This window comes from Onychostoma macrolepis, chromosome 13 (genome assembly GCF_012432095.1).
Source record: "Onychostoma macrolepis isolate SWU-2019 chromosome 13, ASM1243209v1, whole genome shotgun sequence".
Lineage (NCBI taxonomy): Eukaryota > Metazoa > Chordata > Actinopteri > Cypriniformes > Cyprinidae > Onychostoma > Onychostoma macrolepis.
The window spans coordinates 8552900-8580001 of record NC_081167.1 but is presented as its reverse complement, the minus strand read 5'-3'; the positions used below and the strand labels follow the sequence as shown (position 1 = coordinate 8580001).

Genomic DNA, 27102 nt, shown 5'->3' with positions numbered 1-27102 from the left:
CAGGTGTATATCTGTGATTGCGTGCTATACCTGAGGTCAAAGTTCAGCTGCAGCTCTTCATCAAGCCACTGTTGTTAAGGCATATCTGATGATGCCCCACGGGCCCTAGGGAATGACTTTCCCAGCTGTGAAACAGGAGTGCGAGTGGCCGCTAAGTTTGTGTGTTGGGGAACCGATAGGAGCGATCAAACATGTAGAGGCCGGAGGAACAAGGGGGTTGTAATCGTCTACAACTCCTTAACTATCCTACCTTCCCCCAGCATAGCCCCAGTTGGTTTGCTCATCTTGCTGTGAAGCATCCGTTTGATGTCCTCAAGATAAACAGGGTTATTTACAGTGCCGAGGGCTTTTACTCAGGGGCCCCTTTCTGGGTTGTCAGGCAGAGGTGTGTGCGTAAGCGTGGGACAGTGTCAGAACCTTGTTCTCGATTGCCGTGGTCAGAGTAGACTAGTCATATATACACGTGATCCATCAACGCTGACCTTAACTTGCCCTGTTGACCACTAGACTCTTTGTACACTACATTTTCTTTTCATTTATAGAATAATGAAAGGGTGGCGTAATGACTGGATAGTATTTAGCGTGACCTCCCCTTTAATCAGGATGCTCAGCAAATTAGAGCAAACCTCAAATAAGCACCATAATGCAACCACACACTATGAGTAACCCCTCTGACAATAAAGTGTAATCAGACTATGGATAATTACGTTTTTAAAGACAGCATATAAGTATTCAGTCTTTAGTCTTTACCTTAGTTTAACATTCAAAGTTGTTCAAGGTTTTTGAGCTTTTTGCCTTGTCTTTGATACCCTGTTTCCTTTAGCATGATGCTGGTGCCAAAGGCGTTTCCACCAAAGGGTGGTTCTGGGCTGGAAAAATAGACTCACCTTTTAAACCGACTGGAATTGAACCTGGAACCAGTAACAGTGGAGACCAGAAGAGGGGATGGATATTGTCCTCACCAATTACAGTGCAGTTGAACTGTAATTCACACAGACAAACCAATATTAAATAGTACACAATTTACAGTGCATTTAGTGGCAATTAAAAAAAAAAAAATCTTGACATCGAGTAATCATAACTTCATGAGAATAAAGTTTTAATACTTTTATGAATTCTTTCAAGAATAAAATGCAACATTACACAAATAAACTAGTTACATTTTTAATAAAATAAAAAAGAATAAAATCAAACAATTAATTAAAAAACAAAATTATAACAATTTTTTTTTTTTACAACATTTTGTACATGTGCAACTTTTTTTCTCGTAAAAAAGCCTATTATGAGATTATTCTCAAAACATCATGGCTTTATTCTTGTAATTACTTTTTTACACATTCTTATTTGCACTAAAACAGCACTGTAAAAACAAAATCACCCCATTATAGTCAATGAAGTGCCAAATTATGATTAATTAACAAACAAGAAATTCTGTTTTGTTTGAGCTAGAAATATTTATATTTATAAATAAAATTATTCAAATAAAAAAGAAAAAAACATTCTCAAAGACTGTTGCTGTATGTTTATTTGTAGTAAGTTAGGTAAGTCTGTTATGTCATCATTGACTCCCCAGACTATATCAGGGGCCAATGGTTGTAACAGTGAATGCTTGGAGATAAAATCAAGCATGTTTGCAGGCTCCAACCCTATATTTACTGTACACCAGCCCCGCCAATGCCACAGGGGAAGAGAGGGGGGTTTAAGCTTGGTCTTTCACAGTCACAGGTGAGCTAGTGTGGGGATTGTGTTATCAACTAACCAAAGTGCACTATAGTAATCCAGGATTAGAGCACAAAGTGACTGTGTGCATGTGTGTTGCGGCTTTCTTTTTATGTGCCAACCCGCTAGATCCCCATGTTTGCCTTCTCTCAGTTACGGCTCTTACTTTGGCAGGAACCTGGTAATTGAGCTTAATCCACAACTGAAGTTAAAGATGGAAAATTAGATTTTGCTACACTGTGTACACAGATAATGAAAAAAAAAATAAAATAGATATATATATATATATTGGTTTTATTGGCGATAGGTTACCAAATGGAAATGATGAATGGCAATTATGTACCTGTTAATCTTGACCCCTGGTACAGGTTGTGTTGGTGTTTGTTGCTCACCCTATTAAACATGATATAAATCATTTATAGCATTGTCTCATTATAATGCTCATCTGTTCTTGGAAGGCAGAGATTCAGCTCAGCACCTTTGTCTTTTAGCACCTGACGCCATAAGTTCCAGACTGTCGAAAATGTTGGCTAGGGTTCATGGGTATCCGTGACATGGGAATGGAATGGACGTAAGAGACATGAGAGATACACAAACACCTGCAGTTTTACTTCCTTTACACGCATCACACACATGAATAAACTCTCTTGCACACTTGCAAGCCAATGTCAACAGTTGTTAATGACCTTGTGTTTTTCTTTTCTGATGGACAGTGATCTTCAAGGGGCTTAAATTAATAGTTTAAGACTTTATTTATTCACCCTCATGTTCCAAACTCGAATGCTGTTATTTTCTTTGAACACAAAGTAGAAATTTGTTGAATGAATGTTACATGTTGGTTGCAAGCTATTAAAATAAAGTAAAAAATAATTACATTTTGTGATTCTTTAGGACTTTATGATAGTATGACTTTAATCTCATAATGTTACTTTATGCATAATTTAGATTGCATAATTTTTGCATCTTTATTCTTGTAAAAGGCCTATTATAAGATTATTCTCAAAACATCATGACTTTATACTTTCAGATTTTTTTTTTTACTTAGTTGCACTCAAACAGCATTGTAAAAACAGTCACTACTATTATAATCAGCAAAGCACCATTTATGATTATTTGACAAACACCAAATTCCAATTTTTGTGGCTACGCCAGTCACTTTATTTTCCCGTTTTGTTTGAGTTTAAAATATTCATGCATATATTAATACATACTTATATATTCATACATAATATTAAAGAACTTAAATGAATAGTTGCCCCCAAATGCTCTATTTTTATTCACCTTAATGTTCCAAACTCTTACTGCTTTTTAAAATTGAAATACAAGGTAGAAATTTGTTAAAGAACGGCTCCAGGTTACGCATGTAACCATGGTTCCCCAAGGGGAACGAGGCTCTGCGTCGAAACGCTAAGGGAACTCCTTCAGCGTGACCACGCTCTGAATCACGTAGCTCGCGAGCGTCTGTTCCACCCGGGGCATCGCCCTGTAACCGCGCTCACTCAACCCTGCCATATTGCCATAGTAGTCAGAGGCGGGGATGAAGAGGCGGGCCGAGAATGGCCTGGCCCATGATCTCGACACCTCGGCTCTGGCGTGGAGATGGTGGCCTTGCCCGCAGAAAGAATTCGTCCAGCTTGCTTTTCTGCGGCTCGGCTTGTTTCTCAGTGGGCCAGTTGATGTTTAATTTGGCCACAGCACGAGTAACCACCTCCAACAGCTCCTCATACTGGGGCGATTGAGGGTGCGAATCCTCCTCGATGCTCTCCACGTCAGCCTCGGAGGAGGAAGACAGGCGGAGTGTCGAGCCCTCACCCCGGAGGGAAGAAACTGCAGAGCGGGCTTCCGATCCCAGAGAGAGGGAGCTGAATCTGGTGGGTGAGGAAGCAGATAGGGACTCTCTCGTCTGCATTCCCTCCACCAGATCCAATTGCGAACCCCACGAGTGCACCACGGGGAACGCTAGTGAAGGCTCCCTCCTCGAAGAGAGCCTTCCGGGAGCGAAGCTTACGCAAACGAAGCCACTCGCAATGCCTCGAGAGCCGACTCTGCTGTTTTGGCATTAACTGATGGGCAATTGAGTGAATAAAAACTTAAATTTGAGTTTTTTTGTGATCGTTTTTGGTCTTTTTTAGAGATTAGCAACCTTTGATCAATATGAACTGTAATCTACTTATAAATTCTACTAAGGAAACAATAGCATACGGTTTTAACAACATGAGGAATTTAAATTTTTAGAGTCCTTTAAAAACAGCACTCACATTTACTCACTCTGCCAAAATGATAGTGTCAACACACCATCTGTTTAACTCTCGTTCCTTCTCCATCAGGCTGTTGTGCTTATAGTAAAGTGACTTCCGAGAGTCTGGCCGCTCACATGAACTCTTACTCCTGAAGACTAAACATTACTGTCTTTGTTAGAGGCTGGTGATTTTGCCGTCATGGCTGACACCTCAACCTCTCACTGTCTCTGTGTGATTAGTGGTGTGTGTTAAGAAGGATTTCCCCACGTGTGAGGCCCAGACGATGGATTGGGGAGGACTCCGCTGAGCGCCAGTGGTGGGCCCGTGTGCTTGAGCAGAATATATTGGCGTCCCACATCTAACCTGCATTGTGTATGTGAGGTGCTGTAGGTAGAGGGTGCAGAGCAGCCGGTCAGCAGTCGAGGTATTTTGTTCAAAGTTCTGCATGACTGATCAGAGGGACGGAGAAAAAGAATAGGCCACGATGTGAACAGGGGCCCACATTGTTCTGTGCATAACAGGCCAACAGCAGATGGTGGATGAGCCAATATGGCTTACATACACACACACGTTGACATGAGTATGCCGGACATCACATATATCCAGTATATTGTCTGTCATGCAGTGTGCAGGAATTCAGAACCTGCAATTGAGCAGGACTCGCCAGGAGCCTTTCGCAGTTAGAGGTTTTTATTGGATTACGGGCTTGAACACTTTCAATGCTTTGAAGTTTGATTTTTCCTGGACTTCATTTACTAGAGCTTAAAATAGCCCCATTCATATTCAGGATGTTGTATTTGAATAAAATGTTAATTCCCATCTGCTGCTCAGTGATGGATTTTAAGGAATAGTTGACCAAAAAATGAAAATTATGTCATTATTTGTTCACCCTCATGTTGTTCCAAACCTTTCTGTGAACCACAAAAGGAACCTTTACACCATTCTTTTCCTTACAGTGGAAGTAAATAGGAACTTTGATCTCCAAAAAAGCACCAGTAGACTTTTGTGCAGTGTTACCAAATTTTTCAAAGACATATGATAGCTATGTGTATTGGTGTAATTCAGAATTAGATTCCACATCTCTGGATATGGGTAACCTTTTAAAAAAAGAGTAGTTTAAAGGAATAGTTGACCCAAAAATTAAAGTTTTGTCATCATTTATTCACCGTCATGTCGTTCCAAACCCATATGAGTTTCTTTCTTATGTTGAACATTAAAGAATATATTTTGAAGAATGCTGGTAATCAAACAGTTGACTTCCATAGTATTTCTTTACCTACTGTGTAAGTCAATGGGGACCAACAACTGTTTGGTTCTTCAAAATTCCTCAAAATATCTTCTTTTGTGTTCAACATAAAAAAGAAACTTATGCAAGTTTGGAACGACATGAGGGTGAGTAAATGATGACAAAATTAATTTTGGGGTAAACTATTCCTTTAATGAGTTCAATAGTTTAATAAATGTGATGTAAAGCTTTTGCAAATCTCAAAATGAGTATCCATTTTTCATGTTGTACAGTTATAATGGTGTGATTGTTATATTTTTAATTTATTAACATTTTTTTAATTTATTTACTTTAGTGTTATATTTTTAATTTATTTAGACATTGTAGTATAGACATTTAATACAATATTTGCCATTTGTCATTTATCATCCATAACATCAAAATCTGTGAGTCCCTAATATCTGGAGCCCTCCTTCTGTGTTCCACTGAAGAAGAAAGATAAAATGTGAGTTAGAAACAGCATGAGGGTGAGTAAATAATGACACAATTTTCATTTTTGAAAATTGATGAACTATTCCTTAAATTCAATGCCAACACTGATCTCTTACAATAGTTATTAATATAATACTGTACATGTAGCAGCCTGGACAAATATGAATCCAAGTGAACTGTTGTGTTGTTATGTGCTGATCTTTCAGTTACAAACTTGTTGGAGGACAACATCTGTCATCAGAAAATGCAGGTGTGCATATCACAAATCATGTGGCCAATAATACAGGGACAGTTTAGTCATTAGAATGGTGGCGAGGCAGCGGGTTACTTGTTTTCTCTGACGAGCTTTCTGACTTCCCGCTGGTGAAATGCCTGGAGGGCAAACATATAGAGGCCCCTTCGCAAACTGGCCTGTTCCACTCCACAGAATGTGAGAGCCTCCATATGCTAAACTCTGAGAGGCTCTAGACAAACAAGGCCTGTTCCCTGTTTATTTACGTTGTGTAATGGTTTTTTGAGTGTGTGCTTACACATTGTATATGCAGAAGAGTTCACAGCTCGGTGCGATTTCCCAAAAATGTAATGAAATTTTCACCCTCTTCCCTTGAGAAATATTCAAAAAGCATATTTAACATATTTAAAATCACCAGTAGTGTGAAGCGTAACACGTGGAACTTGATTGGCTCTTTTGGAATGTTGAATTTCATTCCATCATCTTTACACCCTCTACATTCTGACGCCGGTGTCTGCAGTAGCGCTTGGCACCGGCACCCGCTCCTGGTCTGGTGGAGAGAGGGTGGTCCTGGCCAGTTGTGCAGGCATGGATGGTTTATGCCTTCGGTGAGACAGCATGTTTGGATTCCAGGGTCAGGGTGGCACGCAGTGGTGTAGGGTGACCCGCACGGCCAGCTGAGAGCTGAGTAGTGTCTGGACATTGCCAGAGCTTCCAGTGAATCTGATGAGCAGATGGACAGAGCAGTCTTGAAACAGCAGCACTGATCCTAGACATGCAAGGAGAGGAAGATACACTAGAGGGAAAAAAAGAAAAAAGATGGGGTTCATAGGGTTGAGGTGTGTTTGTGTGTTTTGTTGGAACGCGTTCTGGGAAATGGCAGTGTGTGTGTTCTTGCAGCACGTGACAGGAACTGAGCTGAATCAAACCTCTCCAAAGCACAGAACATCTCAGGATAAGTACTTCCCCTGCTTGAAATCTCCATGGCAATGTAACATTTGTAAATCAAATAAACACATGCATATACACACATGATTTCTCAGTATAATGTTTGCATAAAATACTACATTCATCATTTTAATTGGGTTTTTGATATCTTTTAGCATAAAATCATAAAGAAAGAGTTCATCCAAAAATGATTCTGTCATCATTTCTCTTCCCTCATGTATCACTTTTTTATTATTATTTTTTTTAATTCTTCTGTATGACTTTTTTCATGCAGTTACAATTCCAAAAGTAGTTTGGGCAGTTCACACCAAGGACTATAATAACTATAAAGTATTAACAACACACAGGAACAGTATCGCTGGAATCTCTTTCAGAACTTTTCCAGCGAGTTTTTCATGCTTATGGTTAATAAACATATTGACAGCCAATCAAAATACACCCAACTTGATTTTAAATTAACATTTAAAGTGGCAGATGACGCAACTGTAGTGTGCGCTTTTAATATACAGTATTATTGTCATAGGTGTGGATGCTAATATGATGTGAGAGTACGACATGAGAAAGTGTAAATGTTGACAAATGTTTTATTTTTCAATAACAAAGGAGGATTTTAAAAAAGAGGTGGGTCAACTTCAAAAATCCAATTTGCTTGATATCAAAATGGCTGGTCTTTCCACCGAATTTCTAGTATCCATCAAATACTCCATCACAGTTAGTGCCCTCAACTCAGGTGTAAGTGATGCAAAACAGTCCTCGCCACTGTTATTCATGTAAATACATTTACCCTGGTATAAAAGAGTAAAAGCAGTAGAAGTAGAAGTTCCACTCATAGAAAATTTTGTACGCAAAGTCTACTTTGAAAGTTCTCAAAGAAAAGCTCAGCTAGTTAAAAAAAAAGTATCTGTTCAAATTTCTCACATATTGTTCAGTCTGGATAAAAGTTTGTGATCTTTGTGACTCTCTGTGACTCTTTGGTTTTGTGCCACTGAATATTATTTTGAGGTGTAATAGAGAAGGGTGTTGAAAAGTTCTCTGTCCTCGTCAACAGGCCATAACTTTGGCGTAAAGATCCGAGTGCACCGCAGCAACAATTTACAAGCGCGTTACACGTGCCTCATGGTTGATTATTTGGGGTTTTGCTTCAGTTTAGTCTCACTTCACTTTGGTTCCCAAATGTAAATCTTAGATGAATGGGAGTTACAACACCATGCTTACCAGCTTTGGGTTTGGGGAACAGAGGAATGTCGGTATTTCAGTCACTCCTGACTCGTTGGATGCTGTTCTGTGTTTGTGGCTGAGTCTGTTTCTTTCATTTGAGTTCGTAACATATTACGGAAACACAATCCTTTGAGATTTCTGCCTTTTATTCCGGTTTACTTTTTGTTTGGTCATGTCATCCCTCACCAAGACTAGGTTTATTATAATGTCCTGTTTTGGTTTATAGTTTTGTACATGCTGCTGATTGGGGAACAAACTTGAGGTTTCCGTAAGGGTTGAAGTGGTGTACAATTTCCCCAAACCTTTATAGGTGTGCTGACTGTTTTATTTTTTGTATAACTTTAAAGTACACATACATTCCACAATTTGGAAAGTACTTTACTTCCTTTGTGGCACACATGGAATTCAGATCAGGGGAAAAAAACGTAAATTGGGGGAACTTAGCTTATCATAAAAATGCATTTTATTGGAAAGATATGTTTACTTCTCTTTTTTTCTTTGCAGAATATATTCTTTCAATAGGGTTGCAGACATACATTACTTATTAGATAAGACTTGAGTTGCTCTGCTAACTTTTTTGTTGAACCAATTTCTGTTCCAGTGGTGTTAATTGATTTTAACTGCTCATCTATGATGAAATGAAGAGAACTTGGAAATGTTGTAATTGCCACCTTAGTGGAAAAAAAAAAAGTATTTGAAATAGATTTATTTTTTGCAAATACAAATACATATTTATGTGCTTAATAAAAATGCTAAGTTTGCTAAATCGGAACAAACAATTTCGTGCTTAATGCACTTTAATTGTGCGGAAGAAGTGCTGAGGTCCTGCTAAAGATGTACTTATTTGATTGTGTTAAAGTGGAACTATTGCAAGTATACTTCAGATACACTTTAAATATCTTGCATTTAAAGACTGATATTATACAGAGATCATACAATCATTTTTAATAGTGAAATTTAAACACATTTTAAAGAAAGAAAATCCATAAAGAAATACTCCAAATAAAGTTTAATTATAATTTTATCAGTAAGTGATGGTAATAAATATGTCAATGGATTTGAATTATACTTAGTATGAAATACATGTATTTTAAATAAATTATGGCATAGGGTTTATAGGGCAGTTATGCATTTACCAGTAATTACTTACATATTCACAGAAAAAAAAAGAGAATTTGAAGAGAATGAAAATGATTCAAATGGTTCTTTGAAGAACTGAAAACATTCATTGGGGAATCTCGTTGCTGTGAAAACCCCTTTTTAGGAATTTTTAAGAGTGAACTTCCAAATTTTGTTTCCGACTTAAATGCATGACAAGTCTAAATAATGACTGACCAATTTGTAAGTAGGAGTTTCATGGGTGTACTTGAAAGCAGCATATTTCCACGTTTACTGACCACATAATTGTTGCACTCACCCAGTCTGTCACTCATTACCACCATGGGTGTGTTTTGAAGGTGCTGTATGCAGTGTTTTTTTTTTTTTTTATATACCATGCATAATATGTCCCTGATTGCAGCCTTATTTCAGGTATGTTAGAAATATACAAAGCATCCCTTAAACATAATCGTCTACCTAGTAACCCAACATTAGTCCCGTTAACAATGCCAGCGCATGGCTATTCTAATGTGTTTTTAGCTGTGTAATGTTTATTTCAACAGTTCTGCTTTTGTAATCAGCCGACAAGCTGCATTTATTTGATGGCCACTTTTGACACACCAGCCACGGTGTGTGTTGAGAGCCGCTGGCCAAACGCCAGCCCTATAACACATATGGGAAAGACATTGAGCTGCTGCCTGTTTATTTCAGCAATGCCACTGAAATCTCCTTGTCAGGCTTCTGTTTTAATAACTCTTGGCATGGCATGCCTTTTTACCCTCAGTAACCCAATATCGGCGGACGCCGGCTCTCTGAGCTCTCATCGCACTTCATTTTTTTGCTCTTGGCCGCAGCGTGAATGGGAGCGGTAAAACCCTCAGCTTGGAGGTCCTATGGGAGCGCAGCAGTCTGCAGTGTTTCGCTTAACCGATGTGACAAAGCTCAATAACGGATTTGTCTGCCTCGAGTCTTGGGAGAAAGCTGACGCCATGTTGGGGAAACCTCCCCATTTTAAGTCCGTCTTTAAATTTCTTTTTAAGAATGTGTGGTAAGTAGCAAAGCTATACAGATTGATTGGTATTTGTGAAAGGAAATTTTGCTGTCCGTTTGCAATTATGATGTCAGCATTAATAAACGTGTTATTTCATCATTCTAAAGAATTGTGTTTTTTCCTTTCATACGAGTGTACTTTAGGTCAGATCTTTTTTCAAAACAGACACACTAATCATGCCCTTTTAACACCGTGTTCATATAGTTGTCGCATTCAGCACTCCCAAAGGTCAAAGGTGGGCTCACAAGCGTATGCCTCGCAATTACAATTGTCAAGGCAAAAACATAAAACATCCCTTAGGCGTCCAAAATGTCAGATTTTCTGTTCTGCAGTTGTGAAGGTGTTGGTTTAACCTTTCCCTGACGGCCATTTGTCTTGTGTAAGTAACGTGTTTGTTGCTTTGGAGGTTATGAGGTGCAAGGAAACAAGATTTTAAATCATGCTGCAGTTAATATAAGTAGGTAAATGGTATTTAATACCTTGAACGTTTTAAGTTTGTTTTGTTTTTTCTCCCACGTTTGGAGGTGTAACCCTTGCCTGGCCAGAGCACAAACAAAACAAAACAAAAAATGGTAGCACTGTAAAACAACAATTTTAAGCCCAGTCTGAAACCTACACTTATTCATTCACATCAGCAGGTGACTGAATGATCACAAAAATACCAGGCTGGCATCCTAATATGGTTAACAGTCATATATCTATTTTTCAGAAAATCAGTTATGGTTTATTATTGGGTGAATAGTGTGTCACCTAATTAATATTCATGAGCCAAGCTGGTAGTGATATCGATTTTTAGACTATTTATTATTTAACGATCTTGATTTTGTTTAGTATAATCCCAAGATTGATCTTTTACTCTGTGCCAGTGTTTTCTTTTTTGATTCCAGTTTGTTGAATGTCAGTCATTTCACATTTTGAGTTATTTTTAGTTGTGCTGAATAAGACCAGACGAGACTTTCTCCGCTGTTCCTACCCATACAACCTGTCTTCTGACACTCATCCTGCTTATTGGGCAGATATCCAAATTCACACCGGATAACTTCACACCATAAAGGCTGTTTGATGCTTTCTCACGGTTACAGTGAGCATCTGACATTCTGCAAACAGCTTTGAGGTCAGCGGGTACATTCAGCATTCCCCTGGTTAGTTCACTGTGGGTCAAGATTGATCATAATTTTGAAGAATTGCTTTGTAAAGTGGCATATGTGAAAGTTTAAAGTGTGAACACATTTCTAGAACTTGACTGTAACATACGCATGTCCACACACACGCACACATATTCTTTTCATTTCATAGCACTTTTGCTACTGAAGTATACTGTAATGACTTCAGCATCTGTGAGGGCTGGCAGGTGTTAATGCAATTCTTTCTTTATAATCTGCATTTTATTTGTCGTAGATAAGATGACCTCAGGGCCAGTAACAGAGGATTTTTCCAATGGGTGTGGATAAAAAAATGGAATTCAGTCGCTCTCAATGGCCCTATTGAGATTCCTGACGCTTCAAAATCCCTCCTGTTTCTGCTAATGAAGTCAAACGCTTGTCCTCCTGGCTTTGCCTCCCTGATTCATTGAGCAGGACCCAACAGAGGTTCAGAGAAAATAAAAGCCAACCATGTCAGCCTAAGTGAAATGTCAGTGGATCTCAATTCAGACCAGCAAATTGGCCAATTAAAGAGGAAATACGGCAAACTCTATTTAAACCAAATGCCCCTTGCACTTCCTGACCACACTTTTACTGTACATCATGACCCAAAGAACTTCAGCCCTTGATGAATCATCTTACACTTCTACTTTGTTTATTTTAATCTGGTAATTTAACTAACAAGATATATGAGTGTGGTGCTTGCAGGATAATCAATAAACATTTACAGCTTGACCTTAATAGCAGACGAAGAGTGCCACTTAAAAAAATATAAAATAAAATAAAATGAATCAATGATCAGTCTATTATTTTAAGATAAAACTGTAAATAGATAAAGTAATAAAACACTAAAAATTCTTAGTTTATCAGTTGCTCCCGTATGTGATCTTGCCTCATTTATTAACAAAGCAATTGCTTTAACAAGCAAATTCTTTAAAAAAAAAATAGAATTTATAATTTCCATTTTAAATGTAACTGTTAATTTTAATTACTTTATTGCCTTGCATTTAACTGAAATTAAGTTTTGATTATATATTTAATAGTTATGACACGATTTATTCGTCTAATTATTTTTCTGTTACATTTAACATTCTTTGGCAAATTAAATAAAGTTTTAAATGTTTCTTGTCAATTTTATAAGTGATTTATATGCTTAAGTGTCCTCCATAAAGTTATAAGTTGTTAAAAAAATGGTTGTTGTGTTGAAAAGACCAGCATGGATCATCAGCAGCAAATGTTATATTTTTTGCACACTTGTCTCTAGCAAGGGATGCTGATGTGCTGGTGTCCCCACTTAACAAACTTAACCGGTAAGACTTTCTTGGTTATGCCAACATTGCTGATCAGCTCGAGCCAGCATAAACCAGCCTGGAAATTCATGCTGACCCACATTGTTTTTTTTCAGCAGACCAGTCAATGGTAATGGCTCCGTTGGCCGTTTCTCGGATTCCTAATCATGAATGAATTTCTTTAGGGCCAAATTTCAATCGATGACTATCTAAATCACCCATTTAGATGGAAAAACAGCCAAAGAAAACTCACGGAAAGATTTATGTGGCGCTCCAGTTCTCCACTTCACCACCCGGTACAACTGGAGTAGGAAACCTTTCTTCTACCTTTCTTCTAAGGAGATGGGGTTCTATTTTTTGATGTATATTTTTTCCTCCTGGGAGCAATTTGGGAGAATAATGGTAAAGTCAGGGTAATAGTGGTTTTTCTGGCATCATCACAAAAGCGTCTTTGTAGTGATCTCCTGTAAGTGGCTCACCGTAATTATTTAATCCCGGACGTAATGGGGCACTTTTTCTGCTCCAGGGATTGCTGGGGAAAATATTTCTCCACCTAGCCACATCTTGGCATACGAATGAATAAGAGCTCTGCACCAATTCAGGCTTTCTGGGAATGCTGCAGTTGGACAGAAGTACAGTATACAGAGTGAGGCGTACGTTGACTTGGCTTACAACAGTGTGCCCTTAAGAAAACTCGCAACGTTATTTTCCCGGCCTTCTAATGTTGTATGTCTCCGTTCTTATTTTTATAAGCAAAATACTGTGTTGCTTTTGAGCCTATTGTATGCGCGTCACATGTTTTTTATTGACCGGTAGGTGCAAGTGTAGTCAAGCGTTTGCCAAAGTCTTTCAGCAGAGAACTGGCTGGTGTGCTTCTGAATCGCCGTTCCTCGTGGTATGAGGTTAGCACAGCAGCGGCCAAGAGCGAGAATGAAAAATGACTCGTGCTGTGATCCTTTTTCAAACTGTGACTGCAGTTTAACGAGGCAACAAAGCGGCGAGGGATCGTCATGAATGGGTCAACTGTCATCAGTGGGCAGACGGGAGCAGACGCACCGCCGTTCGGCTCCTGTAACCGGGCCTGCGCTCTCTTTGGAGTGGGAGACGTCAGTCATCTGGATTGCACCGGGTTCAGCACGGGTTGGGGTGTGTGATGGACTGTACGTTTCTCTAGGCTTGAAACTTTTGTGGACCCATCGGAACTTGATAGGGCCTTTGTTTCAGGTTTATTGGTTCCCTTAGGATACTGGAGGTGCATGGAGCACCACATCCCGTTTTCAAAGAAGTCAACTAATCTTCTCGGCCTTCTGGAATTGCCACATAACTGTATTTTTATTTGGAGACCAAGAGAATTTACATTTGACAAGGTTATATATAACAGTTGTGAAAAGTCATGAAATGTGTGCAGTGATTTTTCCAGATTTCAAAAGGTGTGGGGAAGTCTTTGTTCAACTTAATAGACAAAAGTGCAAAAGTTCATTTCTTTTCTTTTGACCGCCACCCAACCCAAAGCAGAATTAGTTTATTATTTCTAAAATTGTAGATCATAGTTTATGAATTGCTCCATCTATAAATTTTTATAGTTTAAATAATTTGAATAGTTTAAACCTTACAATGTATTTTATTTTATTTCATTTTGTATATTGAATATATTCATTTTGTGCATTGACATACATAAATGTATGTGACATACATGGTACATAAACAAACATAGATAAAATTCCTAAGTATTGTTAATCCAATAGTGTATTTGAATGCTGAACATCAAAATATATTTTATTACGGTTTTTCTATATTTTAAGATTAGTTTTTATGCCAAATTTTCATGCCTAAATGTGTGCCATGCATACTAACGAAACACTTAACACAGAACATTAAGGAATAGTTCAGCCAAAAATAAAAATTCTGTCATCATTTATGTACTTATGTTGTTCCAAACCTCTATGACTACTTCTATGGGGGGAAAAAAGTTGTTTTAGTGATTTTAAAAATACTGTTGGTAGCCAAACAGTTTTGGTTCTATGTGACTTTAATTGCATGGAAAAATCATTTTTGGGGTAGTATCTCTTTTAGGACATCATTTTGCCTCGCAGAAGCAGTGATGTGTTCTTACACTAAAGTTGTCCGTGTATGAAAAGCAGTCCATGCTTTGTTAGCCCAACATTTGCTGTTTTATTCATATCCCTGTCTCATCCTTTGCTTGGACTTTTGCTGTGCTGAGCTTGCAGTTTGGAGGTCTGGAAGCTGAAACATTCATTCTTGGGCACTATGGCATGTGTTCGGGGCACTCAGAGGACAGAGCATTTGGAGAAATTGGCAGATGATAAGGGGAGTGGAGCTGGCAATGGATGGGTATTTTGGGCTGTATGGTATTCTTGAGGTTATTCCTGGGTCTATATAACAGAGCCCAGATCCTAAGATAGTGTCCTGGTTGGCTTGAGTAAGTGGGCCTACAAATGGTTAAAATAATAAAATGTTAATAATAAAAGTTAAGTTAAGTTTTGGGTTCAGTGTGATTCGGACATATTTTTGTGAGAAAAAATGCCAAATATTACCATTGGATGCTATTATTGCACCATTGTGCTGCCACAAGGTCTATCCAGTACTGGAAAATTTTTTGAGGGAAAATGATACCAAGAATTATGAATCTATTTGGATCATCATAGTTCGATATTCAGGGTTCAATACTATGAAACGAGGTGGGGCGGGTGGCTCGGGTGCCTTCGTGTCAGCATGCAACAGAAGATCTCCATTTCCTATCACTTTCCAGTCCACTTGCATAAGGCCGGTAACAGGTGGTTGTGAAATGCGGCTTGACATTAATACTTTAACTGACATAGCACTGCCTAAACATTTAATGGAAGCATTAAACGTTCCTTGTGTTTATAGTTCAGTGTTGTTGTTGTGTGTAGCACCACACGCTCTCTCACACAAACATACCCCTCTAGACACGCATAGTTTTACACCTAGAGCCCTCTAGGCATCATCACATGGGGTATTTTTGACGCCTCGGCTCAGTTCGCCTTTGGATGAAGGTTGTCTGCAGAGCAGGAAGTGGACGCAAGTCCAGAATGCGTCAGGAATCAGAACACATGCTTCCACGTGTCTTGTGTGCTCGGTTTCGGCTTTCACTTCAGGGCTTTAAGGCTCTCCACACCCAGTCTACCAAAGTGTCTACTCATCCTACTGCTGGCTGCGCTGTTGCAGTTTTTGACACGTTATCTGCTTCTTGCTGCCGCCGCTTGCCGTGACTCTGTGGTGATGTATTTTTAGCCCCGTTTTTGCCTTTAATTATTGCAGCCACGGGGAGCTTGGTCCAAAGAACTGTCATGAAATTCTTATACAACTGTGTTGCTTAGCAATAAAGCATTGTAATACAATTCTTGAATAGCTCTGCTAGTATAAATCATAGCAGGGAAAGGCTTTACTGTGGTGTGGAGCTATTGCTTGGGTCATTCAATACATAAATGTAACTGTGGGACTAACTGTAGGTTGTTTTTCAATCAGGACCTCCTGGTTTGAGGGGAAAGAAAGGCCGTGATGGGGCTTCAGGTAGGTCTACAGTACGCATATGCCTGTGCCTGCAACGCCACTGCTGTTGTGCATAAGCTGCTACGTATGTGCACACCTAAAGTTTTTAATAGCAAGAGAAGCATGAAAGCACAATCCTCCATTGAGAGTTCAAAGCATTCAGATATGCTTGAACTTTACAGAATATATTTAGAGATAAAGAGTCCTAGAACAGAATTAGTGGTATTAATACAATATTTTGAACACAACATTTAAAGGTGTTTGGGGTCACATCCATCAAAATGGTATTTTTATAAGAGTTTATAGACTTGCCCACTTAGGAAGTGACTGTCTGACGGACATAAAAGTGGATAATCACAGTTTGTTTAGCTTTTATTTATCATTTAGGGTTAAAATGGATTATTAATAGATAATCACAATACTAACTGGTGCCATGAATTCAATTAGTAGTGCAGAACTCTACAAACCTGTCAGGAAAATATGAAACAATTGTACATTTAGGGGGCAGAACCCTTAAAGGAACAAAACCCTTAAAACCCTTGGGGTACTACTATGAACCTTTTAGGTGTAAATAACTTTTGAGATACTGTACCAGATGTACCTATAAATGTAAAATTTCTGCACATTTGTTTTTTCTGACAGAAAATACTGTGAAAATAGTGTGATTTCAGCCATTTTTGTTTTATCCAATATGTATAAGATGGTCAGTAAATGAACTGTAATCAGTCTGTAGGTGATTTGAGGCTGTTACTATACAACCTATAGATTCCTCTATATTTTGTGCGTATGAAGTGGTTTCATGTAAAGAGTTATGGATCACATGGGTAAAATGAGAACGTTTATGATGACAATGATTGATCTGGAATGTTCAGAGAGCAATTCTTGCATGACCACACATATTTTGTGTGTGTTGTTCACTCGTTCTTTGACATTTTTTAGCTTTTAGGCCTAAAATAGGGCTTTCTGTCTCAGCAGCAGCTTTGATAAATGCTGGTTCTGATTTCTAAGAAAATACAAGCTTCTCAAAACAGGAAAGGAAAGAATAATGATGGACCCATAGGAAAGCTTTGTCACCGGTGTGACTGCGCCATTACTTAAGGCTGCCATATTTAATGTATCAGTTTGACTGTAGAGCTCAGTCGAAATGTAGATCTTCTGCTTGTTGAAGAATTCGAGCTCATGTTTGCTCGAAACATTTCTCCTGCAGTAAACAATGGTTTTATTGGGACTTTTGTTCTCTCTTCCATGTATTGCATAGTTATTTTTTTAAGTCAAAGGTTCATACTGTTACTCCCCTAAGTTTCTGGCAATGAATCAGATAGGTGTTGCCTTTTCATACTCTTTAGAGGACAAAAAAATGGTTTCTGGATGAAAGAACTGGAAAGAAACCTTATGATTCTGGTCAGATTGTTCAGTTGTTCTGTAACAAATTGCTTCGACGGACTGGTTTTGTTCTTGCAGTTGTCCAAATATAATAAGCTATAGAAGAGAAGCTCTGGGTGATTTTAAGTGACATAAGCTGAAAAAATTTGTCATCAGCAATTTTGAGTTTATTCTTCCTTGATAGAGCTTGAGTTGTTGAAGCTATGATCTCAGTTCTGCTTGATTGCTGTGTCTTGTGTAAAGGATGAAAAAGAGGCTGTGCATCCTACTAATGCATGTGCTTATAATTTGAAATTCTTTGCTTTTTGTAATACTTAAAATGGCTACTTAACAAATTTTAAATCAAGTTGCATTGTTCATTTAAATTACTCTTCCAGACACCCTTCCAGGCCCACATTATAATATTAAAGGACGAAACCTTTCAATGCGACTAACCTGACCAGGTCCACATGCAATCTGCACCCTTGCATGTTCATTTATGAAATATTAAAGCATATTTTCATTATGCTTTCAGCAACCAATAAGAGTGTAGAAATCTTAATTCCATTTAACATATTTTCCTCAGGGTTTTAATTTATCCTGCATTTTCCACCAGAATCACTGTGAAAAACTTTTAACCTTTCTTGACTAACGATGTTAGTGAAATCTGTTTCCACTGTTTATTACGCTGCTAGTGTATGATTTAGCATTAGCTATGAAGGAGATGGACAGTTTGTGATGTCTGGGTGGGGTTCGCGTGCTCAGAAGGGCTGTGATTTATCTGTGCAGGCAGTCTTCCAGTGATGTGGCCTCCCACTCAGTTCTCAGTGGTCTGTTGCTTGGTGGGCTGACTGCTCATCCGTGGACCAGAGACAAGCAACACTTTCCCACAAAAAGCTTTTCAATCCTGTCATCAACTAAATTATAAACATATTTTTAACACTGTATTTACGTGCCGAACCTATTCTGTGACGCACTTCATTAAACTACCTGCGTGTGAACTCTAATCTCCCTCCGAGGTTGTGTTACGGTAAGAGAAATCGGAGGCAGCGTTCATCAGTTCAGTCTGGGCTGGACAGCTAGGAAATTCACTTCGGATTCTGGTTGGACTACGCAAATTCAGACTTGCGTGACGTGTTTTTTTTTTTTTTTCTGTTCTTGGGGAAATGAAATCCGTCAGGGTCAAATGTTTGATGTAATTTACACATGGTCCAAACAAGATGATTTTTTCGAAATGACTAATCTGTCTTTCTCTCTGTTTTTATTGCAGGTCCTCCTGTAAGTAGATGTTGGTCCCTTTGTTGACTGGATTGTGGTAATGTGACTCCAAACTCTGTGGCTTTCTGTGTATTTGTGTGTTTTGAGAGTGTGAATTTATCTTTCATGTGTTTCCTTATTGTCACTACTGATGGAGTGCTGATTACACAACTTCATTCACACAATGGAAACTGTTAATTTAGTTCCCTTCCGCCACACATACAAACACCCACATTGTCATCTGTCAGAAGAAGAGCTTGTGTTTTGTACTAAAGGTGAAGTGTGCACATTTCTGATGTTGAGATACTTTATAAAATCCAGTTTAATGCGAAGAGATTCTGTGGTCTATCAAAACATTGATTGTTTTAAGCATTCTGAGCAGTCCAACATGGCAACACTGACTCAACCAATAATGTGAATTAAGGGCGGGGCTATCCATTTGGGCAACCAATGACATACAGGGGGGGCGTGTTCTGGAGATTTGGATCATTATTTTTCCAATTTTGTTTGGTGGCACAAAAATGACACACTTCACCTTAAATCGCATTCCATTATCTTGGACATAGCGATGTATACTTCTGGGAATTTGGCCACGGATATAGAAGACGACAGCAATGGCAGATACAGTCTGTTCAACTTTATATATCTTTTGAGGGCTAATGTTACAGAATGAGGTTATAATGAGAAAGAAGGTCAAGAGAAATATATATTAGAGGAGAAAAGAGAGTCGAGCAGTATAAAATTAGGTGCAGTTGGACAGCTGCGTCCCTGCAGTTAGAGGGAGAAGGTCGGGCTTAAGTTATTAATGAAATACCAGCAGCCAGAGATAAACAGTGGCCACAGAAAAGACACATCTCAAATGAGATATCTTAACCTTTTTCCTAGAAAGCAGTGAGATTAAATAAAGAGAAAATAGAATCTTCTGCTGAAACCTACTGTGAAAGTGATCCCAGTAATCCCACGTTTCTCCACTAACGTTTTAGAAGGCATCAAAGTCATTTCTCATCAGACTGTCCATAAATCTATGACAGGTTCATTGTAAAAATGTGCCTAAACCTACATTTTTGCAAAACATACCTATAAATATAGTTTCCAGCTGAAATTAACACTAGAGGCAGTAAAACATCAACAACTTTAACTTCTTTTTCACTGAAATTATAATTACAGGGGCAGATTTTTGATTATTAAAGGCATATTTTTGTGTGGTTCCTTGCACAGTTCTATGTTATGACTTCAAAAAAGCTACCATAGTTAATGATTTATAAACTATTACAATTTTATGGTTGCATCACATAACCAGCTCCATATGTATGGCTTTTCTGATGTGGTAAAGTTGCTTGGTAGCGCACCTGGTACAACGTACGGAGTACTTGGATATGAGTCTGTGAAACATGTAATAATAAAACAGATCAAAGACTTGAATAATTAAGCTGAAATGGCATGGTTGCTTCAGCTAATACATTTTTATCTCACATAATAGTTAAGTTTAGGGAAGGGTTTAATGTAGGGGATATATTGTTTTCAAAAGCACTGGAGCATTAACCTCTTAGCGCCATTCATTTAATTTCTGAACTGTCACAATTATGTACAACCAACATAATAAAATTCACCTGTTTAGTTGTCAAGTGTGCAAGAAGCTACATAACAATTTTACGTAAATGTCACCACAGGCACGTTTTTTTTTTTTCAGTGATCTTAGGTTGAAATTATCTGAGCTTTGCTAGTCACAATAATTTAATAGTACTGTACTTTTACTGTATGACAACAGTCTTTATTTCTAGAAAAGTTTAGGAAAAACATCTTGAGATAAATACTAAATGAACTCCATTAAAGGGATAGTTCACCCAAATAAGTAAATCTCTGTCATTTACTGATTGTTATAACATATTCAGTAATCATTGATGTTTATTATGCTTTAACCTCAAATCTGGCATGTCATGTCTTCATGAATGGACCACTCATTTGACTTTTTAAGTTGTTTTTATGTGATTGTTGGAGCTTGGATGAGTCTGTTCACTCTCCCTTTAACTCCCTTTTATTCTGTTTTTGGAGTGAACTGTCTCTGAGCTATGAAAGCAAAACTTATGAGCAATAAAATATCCCCGTGGGTGAGCAGGTTCCACAGCCCAAAAACTCACAAATGTATACGAACATTCCAACACCTGCTCATATAACCCATAAATTGAAGGAAAATTGAGGAGAACTGAAAGACAGGTGAGGGAACTGTCAAACAATGCGCATAGTCTGTTAACCAACTTAAACATTAAGTTGATATTTCTACTGTTGTCAGCTAAGAATGTTTAGAGATAGTTCGTGAATTCTTTTAATCAAGTCAGTCTTCTTTAAACAGGTTTGGTGATCTATTGGCAATCAGTGTCAATAAGTTTTTAACTACAGTGTTTGTTTTCAGTAGAAGGAGTTTGACAAGCCTGATCAATGGTCCAAGAGGGCCGTCCCATCACACTGACCTATGGCAATTCTTAGAAGAGTGTATACTGTAGATTATCCAACAAGAACACTAAGACAACACTCGTACTGATGTGATGGCAACTGTAAAACTTCACCAAATTGGCCTCTTCCTGTGTGTTGAAAGTGAATACTTTGAGAAGTTTAAATGCATAATAGTCTGTGGTTCTTCACAGGTCACCTCACAGGAGCATAGCCTTTTGCCTGCTTTTGAGGCACGGCTGGCCTAACCCAGCCTTAAACAATTAGTAGTGACAGGAAACATTTTACATTGACAGAAAGCACCTCAGTTAGTGTGTTGAAAACTCCTGAGGAACATTGCACTGGTCAGTCTCAAGTCTCATGGACATAAGGATTAAAACACTGGAAAATTAGGGGAGGGAATCAGCAGGGACTTGTTGATAGAGTAATATATAATTTATGTTTAGTGTAAATTGTGAATCTTTTACACTTTTCTTTCTTATTTATTTCTTTACCGGTATTTATCTGGAACAGGCTTTGTGAATTTATATTTATAGCTCAGTCTGAGGTTGTGTTTAGATAAAGAGAAATAATTAATTATGCATGACCTCCACAATATATTTTAAAGGGATACTCCACCCCAAAATGAAAACCCGTACAAGCTTCGTTCGTCTTCGTAACACAATTTAAGATATTTTGGATGAAAACTGGGAGGTTTGTGACTGTCCCATTGACTGCTAAATTACACTGTCAAGGCACAGTATAAAAAACATCGCCAAAATAGTCCATCTGCCATCAGTGGTTCAATAAAAATAACAACATTTATTCAACAATTCGTCTTCTCTCTGTCTCTCTGTGTCAGCGTAGCGCCATTTTGGAGAGCATCCGATAGATGCTTATTGTACGTATTGTACGTTTATTTGCGCTTGGATTTGAAAACAGCGTATCCATGTATTACTTATGACAGAGAATAGCGTACGCACTTTGCGTCCATCGGATGCTCTCCAAAATGGCGCTACACTGACACAGAGACAGAGAGGAGACGAATTGTTAAATAAATGTCGTTATTTTTATTTTCTTTGCGTACAAAAAGTATTCTCGTCGCTTCATAAAATTCAGATTGAACCACTGATGGCAGATGGACTATTTTGGCGATGTTTTTTTATGCTTTTCTGTGCCTTGAGAGTGGAATTTACTTGGCAGTCAATGAGACAGTCACAAACCTCCCGCTTTTCATCCAAAATATCTTAAATTGTGTTCCGAAGACGAACAAAGCTTTTATGGGTTTGGAACGGCATAGGGGTAAGTGATTAATGACAACATTTTCATTTTGGGGTGGAGTATCCCTTTAAGGTGCAGTCAAATTAGCAAATTTTCGCAAAAAAAGTCCACTGTCTGTTGTCAACAGTATAATAATGTACAAAGCACAGCTCACGAAGAAGTCATTTTCAAACCAAGCAGATCTGCGTGACCAACTTGAAGTGATTGGATTTAGTCTTTGAAAATTCGCAGATATACGGTAAATTTACACAACTTTACACTGTGTCCAAAATTGCATACTTTTTGGTCCTTCTTCTGAATAAGTAATTACTTTACGACATTCTATATAGTATGAATGTGCGTAGTGCGAATGAAATCTGGACGTACTACATGGTCATGTGACCAACCAGTGTCTTGTTGTGTCACTTCACAGCTGTTCACAAGCCCTGTCCCTTGGCCTCATGGGATAGTAAAGCATCCTTTGGATGCACATTTCAGAAGTAGTAAGTCATCCGGTTACTTTTTGCCTATTTTATAAGAATACTATGCATACTACTCTTGTCACATACTAGGAAGTAGGCATATTTAGATGCCGGGTTAGCAAATTCTCCAAAAATATTAAGTCACAACTAAAAATAAAAAGTCTTGGCATTGTAATAACAACATAGTATTGTGAGGTAAAATATCATAATACTTTATGCTGTTTTGTTTAGCATAAAGAACAGCATAATTAAATAGGTTTTCCCAAGTGATATACTTGCTGAATTCAGCATTTTTCAGTATTTTTACTGCATGGATCTGTAAGTGCCTGTGTCCGCTGAATATATCTTATCCGTGCAATGTTGGACTCTAGGGAAGCATTCGCCCCCCGTTTCCCTCTGGGGAGCCCCTTCATTTACCCAGCAGTGCTGTGGGCTAAATGAGAGCCACATGTACCCTGCTACCGTGGATCACAAATGAAGTGTTCTTCCGGTGGGTGACCTCTGACCTCGCCAGATGCTCCTTTGGGCCGGCCTGAGCAGTGCCCAGCAGGCCTCACTGGCCTGTTCCCACTCAGCACCTGGGCCTGCACCTTAGACCTGCTTCACATACTTCAACATGTTCATATACACACGGCACATGTAAACCAGCTTACTCATACACACGCAGACCACTACACACACTCCTGATCTCAGCAACATCCAGCAGAGCTCTGTTCCTCTCTCTACACACCACCGCTTATAAACACCCGGTCCAGCTGGGTCCAGCTCTCATATATGTTACACCACTGCTCTGCCACATGTGTGCCTTCTGAACCTAAAGATCCTATTAATGGTCTTTCATTGTTTCTCACACACTTCAACAGTCTGCATTCAGTGACACACACAATTAGATAAAGGGTAAAAGGGAGCAGGCATTTTGTGATTGCCCAGAAATGCAAAATCTTGTTTTTTTTTTGGACTCTTGCAGTAAAGATTGCAATAAATTATGAATGCATTAAATTGTTTACTGGTTATTTACTTTTAACTATAATGCTGTTTTATGTTTTACACTACTGTTCAAAAGTTGGGAGTGAGTATGATTTTTAAATGTTTTTGAAAAAAAAGTATCTTCTGCTCTCCAAGGCTGCATTTATTTGATCAAAAATGTGTTAAAACATAGTGAAATATTATTGCAATTTAAAATAACTCCTGTGACAATTCTTGTGATGCATAGTTGAATTTTCAGCATCGTTACTCCAGTCTTCAGTGTCACATGATCCTTCAGAAATCAGCTTAATATGCAACAGTTGTGCTGCTTAATAAGTAGCATTTATTTAAAATACAAATCTGTCATAACATTATAAATATCTGTAATGTCACTTTTGATCAGTTTAATGCATCCTTGCTGAATAAAAGTATTAATTTCTTAAAAAAAAAAAAACATGCTCCAAATAACTCAGGGTAATGATATTATAGCCCAGGGTTCCTCAAATCTTTCCCTGGAGGGACAATCTGCTGCAGAGTTTAGCTCCAACCCTGATCAAACTCACCTACCTGTGATTTTCTAATGATCTTGAAGACACTGATTAGCATGCTCAGGTGTGTTTGATTAGGGTTAGAGCTGAACTCTACAGGAAAGTGGAACTCGTGGGCCAGATTTGAGGATCCCTGTTATAGCCCAACGATATTATCTACACCTAAACATAAACCTTAAGCAAATCTGTGTAAAAATCAGTGTTCAACAGGTTTCACTATATTAATGACATTTTGGACCTCACAAGTACAGTTCAAACTTTACACAGCACACACATGTTGGGAAGTATTTAATATACGTAATAATTAAATAAAATAAATATATATATATATACATTTGATTGATTGATTTCTTTTTAAAATTCTTCCTGCTTTGATGAAAAAAAACATTGTTTCATGGGATTGATTTAGATTTTTTTTTTTGGATTTTTTGGTCTGAATGATGTATGGTTATATCAAAGCGTACAGACAGAAGATAGTGCCATGGATGTTTTTGTCCGTCTGCAATAGTTTCCTTCCCTGGTCTAAGGCTTGATAGATTGCTTCCCTCTCCGCACTGTAGTCCAAGAGGAAAGCCAACACACACAAACACTAGTATGCACTTCCACAGGCTCATGAAATGAACTATAAATGCATCATCAGATAATGAAGAGTGTCACGGCGGCCTTAACAGAAAGACATTTCTTTGAATGATCAAGCAGCTGTCAGGTTTTTACCACTAATCCTCTGCAATGAAAAATGTACACAGTTTTTTTTTTTTTCACAGCGGAATGGTGCTCTGTGAAGGAAGTGAACTTGTTATTTGATTTGATTTAAACCAGAGCGATCTCCACAATCGACTCTGAAGTCAAGCATGAGATAAGGATTTTCAGCCAGCACCTTCATCTGTGAAACCATATGTTTCATGCATGCGTGGGCCTCTTAATGAACATCTTTTTTAATCAGACATGTGGTACTATTTAGTGTTTGTGCTGGCACTAAACGCTTAGTATTAAATGCACTGAAATGATCTTACTGAAATATAAGTCATGATTAGTAAAGACTTAAACTGAATTGAAAAAAAAAACAAAAAAAAACTTGTATATAAACACCCTTAATAAAGATAGTTTTTATTGAGAAAAAATGTGTAAGGTGATCAGACTATTGTAAAATATTCATATAATTAAGTTTTTTGTTATTCTTTTAAGCATAAACCACACTAAATTTATACTTAAAACAAGAAAAAATTAGGGTTATAAAGTTAACTTAATTTGAGACTTTCTGAAAAAACTGTTTTATTACCTATATTTCTTCTGGAGTAAATGTGTCTTGTTTTCAGGGTGTTTATATTTTATTTTTACTTGGAAAATATACATTAAAATGAAAAATTTAAAGCCATAAAAAAAAAAAAAAAAAGTCATTATATTAAAAAAGATTTTCTGGGGTCCAAAGAAAATTCTGTTGTGAACGCATTTGATGGTGTTTGCGTTTATGGAATGCATCTTTGGAGTGTTTTCCTGCTGCTACCTTTGAGCCTTGCCACAATGAAATTTAATGCTGGATCTCAAAGTTCCTCAGTAAAATTGTTTGCACTATTCAATATTGAAATTGTAAAAGCAGACTGAATTTCATTATGGCTTGGCAGGGTGTTGTGTTCTTCTTAATCAGTATTGTTGACTGGTCCTTTCTTTATTCTGTACCCACATTTCTCTCACCCCTTTTTCAGGGTTCACCTGGACGAGCAGGCTTTCCGGTAACTGTCTCATAACGTGTCCTATTGTCTGTCCATCTGTCTGTTTGGTTTTCTTACAACTTTGCATTTCTTTAGTAGTGTCTTTAAGAAGCTGTATCCAAACAATACACATATACTTAATCATGCATTTTGCAGTATGTCATATATACAGCTTCTTTATTTGGACACACTGAGACCTCCTCTTAACCAAAGGACTGAGGATATACAACCAATGAATGTACAATAGTATATGTAGCTTATTTTCTTCAAAATTTATTTTAATATGACCAGTGAAGTCAAAACGTACATTATATGACTACATTGAAAATTTAACTTAGGGATTAAAAACAAAAAAACAAAAACAAGAAAAGTTATGAAGTAAAATGGAGAAGTGTCTATGATGTTTTTTGTATGACATTGTTCATGTAATCTCAAATGATCTTGCATCCATTGAAACTCAAGATGCTCTTTAGATATAAAGAACATGATCGTCAGGTTTCAGTCCATAGTTATGCTTGTAATATGATTTGTAATGGAAAAAGCATTAAATGAGGAAGGAATCCAAAGTGGTCTCAGACTTTTAGACCTCACTGAACATCCACCTAAACCAGATAAGCTAAGCTAGGCTTAATGCAATGAGTCTTTTAGCTAGGCTCAGTGGACGAGTCTCTATTTCCTTCAAGTTATCACATTGTATTTTATACTTGATTGTATTCTCTCAGGCCCTTTGGTCTCTGTCTGGATCCACTCTTCCAAATTTCTCCTATAATTCTAATATTACTGACCAAAACTCAAACACATCTGTCTTTCATCATGGCATGCTAGAAGAATCCCATCTAATGTGAACCCTAGTCCTACCTGCCAATTATACCCTACAAACCCCCATAACTCATGACAGCTATTCTT

At 37.9% G+C, this 27102-nt stretch overlaps 2 protein-coding genes across 17 annotated transcripts in view; both read left to right on the top strand.

Moving 5' to 3' along the window:
• The window catches only part of LOC131552094 (collagen alpha-1(XXIII) chain-like), a 44662-nt gene extending 22778 nt beyond the window's left edge, over positions 1-21884 (top strand). Inside the window, exon 3 of the mRNA XM_058795607.1 lies at positions 18818-21884. Coding sequence (XP_058651590.1) covers positions 18818-18852 — 35 coding nt within the window. The 3' untranslated portion in view covers positions 18853-21884. The remainder of the gene's footprint in view (positions 1-18817) is intronic.
• A 609-nt stretch (positions 21885-22493) lies between these two features.
• The window catches only part of LOC131552092 (collagen alpha-1(XIII) chain-like), a 59892-nt gene continuing 55283 nt past the window's right edge, over positions 22494-27102 (top strand). For 11 of the 16 annotated variants that reach the window (XM_058795601.1, XM_058795598.1, XM_058795590.1 and 8 more), the window contains exon 1: positions 22495-26217. In XM_058795601.1, the coding sequence (XP_058651584.1) occupies positions 26098-26217 (120 nt within the window). In that variant the 5' untranslated portion in view covers positions 22495-26097. Of the gene's footprint in view, positions 26218-27102 lie in introns of all 16 variants that reach the window. The other 5 variants (XM_058795602.1, XM_058795605.1, XM_058795596.1 and 2 more) reach the window with 2 other exon arrangements.